Source organism: Solea senegalensis, linkage group LG7 (assembly GCF_019176455.1).
Source record: "Solea senegalensis isolate Sse05_10M linkage group LG7, IFAPA_SoseM_1, whole genome shotgun sequence".
Lineage (NCBI taxonomy): Eukaryota > Metazoa > Chordata > Actinopteri > Pleuronectiformes > Soleidae > Solea > Solea senegalensis.
The window spans coordinates 13,262,910-13,272,472 of NC_058027.1; the positions used below are offsets into that span (position 1 = coordinate 13,262,910).

The 9,563-nt window shown below is 38.6% G+C and overlaps 1 protein-coding gene across 1 annotated transcript in view; it reads right to left on the reverse strand.

The window, feature by feature from the left end:
* Positions 1–9,514, reverse strand: part of LOC122771901 (transmembrane protein 266-like) — a 37,472-nt gene extending 27,958 nt beyond the window's left edge. Inside the window, exons 1-2 of the mRNA XM_044029465.1 lie at positions 8,756–9,514; positions 8,062–8,197 (exon numbers count right to left, since the gene is read on the reverse strand). Of these exons, the coding sequence (XP_043885400.1) occupies positions 8,062–8,075 (14 nt within the window). The 5' untranslated portion in view covers positions 8,076–8,197; positions 8,756–9,514. The remainder of the gene's footprint in view (positions 1–8,061; positions 8,198–8,755) is intronic.
* Positions 9,515–9,563: the final 49 nt, after the last annotated feature.

The window sequence follows — 9,563 nt, forward strand, 5'->3', positions numbered from 1 at the left end:
GTACTAACGCAGCACGGATCTGTGCCACGGGTGCACATATTATAATAATACTCCTATACAGTATATGGACATCCTGGGGGGTGTGCTTAGTGATATAAAGTCACAGAATGGACTGTTTTTATTTGCTTGTTGTTTATAAAAACGAGCCAAATGAACTTTGACGTTGGTGTAAATGAAAAAAAAATGTCATTAGACTGTCTAGGCTGTGCTGTAAAAAAGGAAATAAGACACTATGTTGCACATTCTTAAATCCTCTGTATATACAGTATGTTTAAACTAAGCAGCCAAAATGCTCTGTGTTTTAACGGTTAAACCCCTAAATTGAAAAAATGTATGTCAGGATTACTTTATACTATAAATCTATACTATACTCATTTTATTGTGAAAGCTATCAATGATCCATCATGAAGTCCTTCACTTGTGTGATTCCCTCACTGAGACCGTGCACATGCAGCAGTATCAAGCCTCAGTGGGCTGATACTCTAATAGATACATTCTCCTACACACAACATCTCATCCATAGCTCCTCTCATCTACAGCACAGCAGCATGTTTGGCTCTGTTCCCAAACAATCAGGACTGTACACATAACAACTCATGACAGACACAAGCTGTCCAGAGAATCTACTGCCTCGCAGCTTGCAATAATATTCCTGGCACTCTGCCTCGCTGCCAGTTCAGCTATCAACACTGACCCAGCACATGGATTCGTACAACGTTCAGCATAGTGATATCCAGAGTCGTACATTTTGTGAAATGTACAAATTGTGAAATTACACTGAATGCCTCTTTTTGCTATTATGCAATGCAATCATGACATTCTATTCTTTTCAGATTTTTGTGTTTGTGCTCAAGAGAGGTAAAACAATTCACACGCATTGTTAATCAGAGTCCTGTCATCATGCAGGGTTTGTCTTGAAAGCTGTCGTAACATGATGCCACATAAATGAAACTTCAAAAGTTTGAACTACTTTTTCTTTCTTTCTTTCCTCACTTTGAAAGTGTTTTTGTTTTTGCGTGATTAGTTTTGAGTCGAGTTTTCATATCAGGAAAAATATTACTATATATTTGTGTATTATTAAAGTTGTCCTTATTATTATTAAGGACAATCCTTGCATTAAAATGGTGCGGTTCAGCTAACATATTTGATTAAAGAATGAATTATGGTCACTTTACTATAATATAAACACTGTCATTGACTGATTCTGTCCATGGACAAATATTTATGCTGTTTAAATACAAATACTGACCTTTCTGAGTACCTGCGGTGTTCTTATCTAACAGAGAATGGCAACGGCAAAATTCTCAGAAAAATAATTTTCAATGGAACGACCAACAAGACTGCAACTGGAGACGAGCACCCAGAGGGAAGAAGTGATATTAAGGGGAGCAGGATTCCTTGAGGGTGGCAGATAAAATTAAATAGTGGAGGGTGAATATATGGGCCAGGTAAGAAAAGGTCATTATGTGACAAAAGTTGCTCAAGGGATTTCAGTGACCAAAGCAGAAGGTCACATATGTAACTTATGGCCAATGGCGATGAAGAATGTTCTCCCTCAGAAAAGTGAAAGCAGACTCACTCATGACCTCTGTGACCTCTGTGCAACAAGACGATGAGAAGAAATGGGAAAAGCAAAAGGAATAATTTGATTTTGTTTTCCCCATGAGGAAATTGTATTAAGATAATATGGTAAACTAATGTAGTAAAATAAGCCAGACCTTCTACCTGCTAAACATCATCATCACTCTTTCATTTAAACTGGGATGGGCCATTAAAAGCAAGTTCTCTGTTTTTCAAGGTCGCCCTGTAGCATTGCGTAAAAACATATAAACATTCCATAATATGAAGAGAAAAGACAAACAGATACTGTATAAATATAAAGACAAAAACTGTTTGTTCCATGTGGATCAACAGGTGTCATCACTCAACTGTTGTCTAAATTAAAAAATTATCTTTAAAAGTCAAAGTACAGAAAAGGTAAATACTGTCATAGGTATTTGAAATTATTTAATTTGCATCAAAAAAGATGAATTTAGTACATTCAAATCCTATTTTAATTCCAACCAACATTCTGCATTATGAAGATCTATCCTCTCGATATACACTGACTTATATCCATGAGAGCAGTGATACAGTGATGTATTACATGTATGTGTGTGTGTATCTGTAGGTCTGTTACAGTGGGCTGAAAATGGCTCCATGAAACTGGGCTATGCATTAAAAATGTGGAAGAAATGTGCATTTATATATTGTGAAAACATGCATCTAAAAAGAAAAAGGAAGCATTGTATTGTACTAAATGAATAAAAAAAAAGATTTCAAAATACACTGACAAAAATAACATTATGGCACATTTCTCACGCTGCTCTGAATTTACTCTGTCCTGAGTGGACTGACTGTTCTTATCTAAAGCCTGAATCTGTTTGATGAGTAAAATAAATACTTTAAATGATAAGTGTCTTATTTCTATAGTAATCACAAGCAATAGATTGATAATGCCAATGGAAAATCTATGTGGGATAAAAAGGTCTTTCTGCATGGAGTTTGCATGTTCTCCCCGTGTGTGCGTGGGTTCTCTCCGGGTTCTCCGGCTTCCTCCCACAGTCCAAAAACATGCAATGTGGGGATTAGGTGAATTGGACACTCTAAATTGACCATAGGAGTGAGTGTGAGAGTGAATGGTTGTTTGTCTCTATCTGTGTGTGGCCCTGCGATGGACTGGCGAACTGTCCAGGGTGTACCCCGCCTATCGCCCGATGTAGCTGAGATGGGCACAGCACCCCCCGTGACCCTCTGGTGGAGGATAAAGCGGTAGATGATGACTGACTGACGGTAATTATCAATTACGATTCAAAAATAATTCTCACAAGAGGGTTTTACACTGATGGTAACCTATAGTTATTCCAATACTAACCTATAGTAAAGCAGTAATGGCCAACATATTACCTAGATCAGGGGTCTCCAACCTCTTGTATCAGAAGAGCCTAAAAACCTGTTTGGCCCATAAAATGAAGATAACATCATGTATAAAGTTTCATGTATATATATATATATATATACACATGAAACTTATATATAACTTATATATATATATATATACATAGAATAAATAAAGTTTGCTGCATTTGTGAAATGTAAGAACTACAAAAAAAAGAAAACTGACATTCAATAGCTGTTGAAAAAGGAAAACACACACAAGACAAAACACTGTTGGCACGTAGAGTTTAGAACTACTTTGAAATAAAACACAGAATTATGTTGACCTATTGGTGTCTTTCCATTATTTGTGGAAATTGATCAAATTACAAAAAAGTGACCCACTGAAATAAATAAAACAATATTAGGATGGTATGTAGCTCATGCTTGAGAAACCATGCTGGTATAAGTATAACGTGCACTTCCTTCATGACTTCATTTAAGTGTTGGGGACATTGCTTTTGATGTAGACAAGCATATTTTTTTATATATATTTTTTTTTTCATTTATTGCCTTGAGCTCTAAATAAGAGGACTTTGAAAGGCAAAAATTTAAATATTTGTAATTTTCTTTTGAAGCTACAGGGAGCCACTGCAGACGAGCTAGAGCCGCAGGTTGCAGACCCCCTGACCTCGATGTTACTTTGGGAAGAACATGTTATTACTGTAATTCTATCTCCTTATTAACACACTGTTACATTGTTATTACCAATGTGCATTAGGTATTTTTTATATTATGTCCCCATTACAAAGTGAATACCATACTATTACCATGTTGTTACTGTACTGTAATGTAAGGAGTTATCAGACAGGGGAGCTTATTTCTATCATCTAGAAAGATTTTGGTCATTCTCCTCTGACCAACAAAGCATTTGTCTGCCCAGAGAAGTGCACTCACAGGGTATTTTCTCTTCTTTTTTGGACCATTCTCTGTAACTCTGGAGATGGTTGTGTGTAAAAATTCCAGTTTGAGTTTGTGAAATACTCAGACAATCCTGCCTGGCACCAACAACCGTGCTACCATGTGATTGCCTGATTAAAGTTGCACTATGTTAAACAGGTGTATTTCATGTAATGGCCGGTGAGTGTAAATATGTTACACTTTACATTTTGCATCATAAGCGCAGTAACCTTTTCTGTTGCCGTTATGAAAGTAAAGACAGTGAGTAATGTGCGTCTTCGCTGCTGACTCACACGCAACACTATATGGATTTCACATCAAAAGATGACAATGAGGCAAAATAAAGTCTCTCACGTTTTACCTCAGGGATTTTATCTGCATCCAGCAAACTATGCTAAAACAGTGATGCCAGCAGATTCACTCTTCTTGCTGTGCATGTGCGTGCGTTCGGATCCTCACTCTATTCATCTTCTCAGCCTTTCGAGGCATTTATTTGGCAGAGGAAAATGTGGTGTTTAACACAAATTTTAATGTTGTTGGACTCAACACCTGTCATGTCGACATAGTTCACAGTCTGCTCCAAGTAATTTCTTAGAATACACATGTCAGCTTCCCGGGAAGGTTTTGTAATTTAATGCCAGTGGACATTAATGAAGTCTGTCAGGCACATTAGCTCATTAATAATATTCCAGATTAAACTTTGATGAATTGGTGGACTGAACAATGGAGTGTTCTGGCCCTGGTGTGACCAGTCTCTTATCTGACCTTTACAGATACAAGCTGTGGAAGACACAGGAGACATTGAGACTCCTGTGGGGCAGAGTGAAGACAGCAAATGTACGGAAGGAGAGGCCCATGGACCTTTTTTTTACTATGTGTCAGTGTCCAATAATAGATTATTTTAATTTCAGGAAGTCACGTAATGGAATGTGGGCCTTGAAAGACTTAATGAGAGAAAAGAGTTGTGAAACACACTGTACTGACTGGCTTGTTTCTTTCGCACGGCATTTTTGCATATAGGGCAAGAAATGCCATGTCTGTGTTTGCAGCATTTGAAGCAGCAGTTGTCGCCTTTAATTCTGAATGTTTGTTTCAGTGAGAGTGAATGAGGCACGTAATACCCTGGACAAGGTGATAGTGATGATCCATCCATCCATTTTCTATCACTTTATCCTCCACATGAGGGGGGTGTGTGAGGGAAACCCTGGACAGATCACCAGTGCGTCACGGGGCCACATGGAGAGACAAGCAACCATCCACTCTCATACCTATTGACAATTTTGAGTGTCCATTTTACCTAATCACCATATTGCATGTCTTTGGACTGTGGGAGGAAGCTGGAGAACCCAGAGAAAACCCACGCACACATGTGGAGAACATGCAAACTCTTTTTGCTTCAAAGGCAGGAGTGCTAACCACTACACCAACCGTGTGAGCTGATAGTCTTTGTTCCTGGTCTCTATCTCTGCTCCTCTATCTTCTTCTCTCCTTTCCATTTTTTCTTTCACCTCTCCTTCACTAACCCCTTTCCCCCTTCTTGTTAAATATGAGGGGTTTTTTCTCTTCATTGTTCCCAAGTGCTTGCTCATTGTGTTCCTTTTCTCTGTAATAATTGTAAGGTCTTGACCTTTAACCATGTAAAAATGCCTTAAGATAATATATGTAATGAACCAGAGCTATACTAATAAAATTGAGTTGAATATATTCTTTCATGCAGGTAAGAGAGATTAACTTAAAAATGAAAATATGTGTGATAGGATAATACTTTTATAGTAAAACTGCAATGAAATAAGTGCCTGTATGTCACAAAAATAAAAATAAAATCAGGAAAGGAATGCTATAGGTCTCAGATATGTTAGTATCACACATGAAGAGCAACAACAGACCATACACATACTGTATGTTACACAAGAATAACACAACACTCAGCACATGCGACTCATTCACATGTTTTAAAATCAGTTGCATCATGAAGATCATGAAGCTCATTTATTATTATCCATTGCAACTCAATGTTATCGCACCTTTTGTTGTGGAATGAGCCAGTTGGGGAGAATTATTGGTGCCACTCATTAGAATAAATTCACCCAAGAAGAGGAAAGATGTTACATGTTTGTCAGTTCCCTCCAGGCCTCTACGTGTTCTCTAAAGCATGTCAATCAGCAAACCTCAGGCATTTTAGGAGACACAACTAAACTCAACTTTGAAAACAGAGCAAAGATCAACAAACATTAACGTGTGCACGACAAATTCCCTTCAACCAGCGTGACCATTTGACTGAACTACTAAATTGTCAAAACTAGATCCACCCCAACTAACTGCAAATATAAAATGCTAATATATAAAAGTCACACAGATGAAACAATACTGACAATCAATCCATTCACTTCAGCTCTTAACCCCGAGGATCAAAAGGAGCTAAAGTCAAAACCAGCAGACACTGAACGAGTGGAGGGTTTTACCACAGACACATCACCAGTCTGCTGTCTATACACTACATCAGTCATGAGTACTTTTATTTGAATATATGTTTGGGTTTTTTTGGAAATGTTTTAAAAGAAAAGGAAGCAAAATGTGTATTTGTTACACTAAAATTAAAACATATGGCATTTGACAGGAATCTAATATGTTTGCAATGAATCGTATAAAACAAGAGATTTGTTTCCTTAACCAGATTTGAATGAGGTGAGGAAAAGTTGTTTAACCCCACACTTTTATCTTGTGTTTAAAAAACAGAAATGTTACTGTCTAAGACAAATAGTTAGGTTCTTCACTTAATAATATAAATATTAAATGATAATATATAACCATGCATTCCATGTAATTAGGATTTCATTCTGAGGTCCTAGCCTCAAATCTATTTTCTTTTTTACTTTTATTATCTTGACTCAGTTTGATTTTTCGTGGTAATCCAGCAGTTGGCTGTGTTGTACTATACATGCCCAGTAGAAACCTATTCAAAAAATCCTAAAAATGAATTAATTTAGTTGTTTTATGATCAGAACTGGTGTTGGTCAAAATGTCAATTCACCTAAGGAAAAGACAACTGTTGTTTGATTGCAGTTTATGCAGATGGGACATTTTTGGCACTAAAGGTGCTGAGAGTAACAAAAGACACAAACGAACAATGTTTTTCTTAAGTCGGTCAAATGAGCATTAAAAAGAAAACTTTTGCACAAAGATGTGAGTGATAAAAAAGAGAAATTAAACATTGACGTCTCTTTCTTATTCCTTAATGACGTGATCATTGAAAGCTTTCTTTTAGGTGTCAAGAGCAAAGCGAACATGTTTTAGGAAGCATTTCAGCTAAAACACAGCATGACATGGCATTACTGTTGAGACACACTGAGCTGAGCTCAGTATGGGACGAGGAGCAGAACTGGTGCACAAATGAAGCATTGATTTAGTGCTATTCATCTGGGTCAAGTGAATAAATGCAGCTAGTTAAGATAGGACAAATTAGGGAGTCATGCTATATGCCAGCAGAATCACGTGCTGACAGATTATAATGACTTTCACTGTTTTCCCGTAGCTTCTTCACACACACTCACAAACGTACACACAGGCTACAGCATGTTCCCTCAGTAATGCATCAGCTGTTCTCAGTGCCCACACAGAGGGTGCAGATTAAAAATGGAAAGCTGGAAGAAAACTGGAGGTGGAAAAGGAAACGGTGTTAAGTTCTATTATTTTATTTTTGTTTATGGATAATAATAATCAACAGAGGGCTAACGTAGCAAACACATTGCAAACTGTGTTAGCGGCTGCAGAATGGATGCTCTGTCTGTAGTCACGACTGTGCAGGTGTGTTTGCATGAATCTGCATCTCAGCATGTCTGTGATTAGCATTTAGAGTGATGAGGGTCAGAGACTTCTCAGCTGAAGCAGCATCTAACTGAAAGGGGTTCATTAATGCAAAACATGAAGTGCAGACACCTGGGTAATATAAGAAATGTGACTCAAAAAATGTCAGAAGATCAAGAAAAGTTAAAAGCATGCTGCGGGAAAAAAACTATACTCAACTACTACTACTACTACTACTACTACTATAATAATTGAGCCTAATCTTCGCTCTTGTATTGACAATTATGTGTTTCTAACACACTGACTATACAAGCTTAACTCTTAATAATGTTGCTCCTCAAGATTCAGTCAGTGGTTAACACACGTGTGGTCTGTACTTACTCAGCATTAGCCATGATGCTGGGTGATGGAGAGCCGAGTGATGTATCGCGCTTATCACAGGGTTTCCACTCAGTTCTGCCTGTTAGAGAGCTGCAGTTCACTTTTTCAACTGATAGATGATGCTTTCATGATGAACCTGGAGGAAGAAAAGTGGACATTAAGCGGCAACGGTGGAGATTTCCTTTGATTCATTTTAGACAGTAACATGAAAAGGATCTTTGGAAAGATGATCAAACTGATTGCCTTTAGACACTGTCTTTGTTCCATTTTAATATCGATCAAACCTGATGGCTCACATTTTTACTTTTAGTTAATATCACTTAAATCTGTTGTTTTTTAGAAATTGAAAGGGTGGAGGTTGAAGTCCATCCTGTATACCTGTTGACGTAAATCAGATTTTCAAAAGAATTGGCTTTTTAAAGAAATGGGATTGAAAACTAATTTGATCACACTTTGCAAAGACCACTGCTGATCAGGATGTTGAATATCTTAAACTTAAGTTGGTGTTTTTTTTAAAAAAAAAAAAAAAATCCATCCAAATTATTAATCCAGATGCATAACAATTCAGTATAAAGCATACAACATAACTTGCAACTTCAAAAATTCAGATTCCAGAGTAGAAATTGACTGAGAAGTTGTGAAAGAGCTGCAATCTGTACATAATTGAGTTATACGTGTGAAGCAGAGGACTTACCTGTGTGACATTTACATTGTTGACGGGTAACTGTGCCTCCCGCTGCCCCTCTGCTGATAGTAATGTCTCCCTCGGTGGTGATGTGAGTAAGTGAGGCGGCAGCAGCAGCAGCAGGAGACTCGCAGTGTAGTGTAGGCTGCAGCTTTCCTTAGCACTTTTGCATTGGACGAGCACCACCACCACTGCTGCTGCTACTGCTGCTGCTGCTGCTGAGTCCACTTGCGCTGCTTGGCTTTCAGTGCAAAAACCAAACAAGGGCTGAAGCTCGAATGCAATCGGCATCGTCTCTAGGAAAGAGCATATTAGCTGTTAGACGCTATCAGATCCTGGCTGTGACAGGTTCTCCAGATTCAGATCCAGGCTCCTGCTCCTCAGTGGATCCCCGGCGAGCGCAGCGGGGAGTCCAGCCACAGGAGCTGTCCGGGTGCTGAAGCTCCGGTCGAGCCTCGGCTCCGCAGCCGCTTCTTCCACAGCAACAGCAACACGAGGCGATTTTCAGGCAAACGCCATCAAATCGCTGACGTTTCGGTGCCGGAGACTGACAGCAGCCAATGAATCGTGTGACATGTTTGCGTCGCTCCGGTCACGACATAACAATCTAAACATGTTGGTCGTAGTGTGAACGTGCGTGCGCGCGAGAGAGGGAGAGAGATAGAAGAAAGCGTGCGAGAAGATCCACCACCACTTATCAATCGAGGCCAATGTGAGGGATTATCGCCACAGATGGTTTTATTAGCTTTGCGCCTGCTTGGTCGTCCCTCTCCGTGTTTTTATTATTTTTTTTTTTTTTCTGGTTTCCCAAAATAAA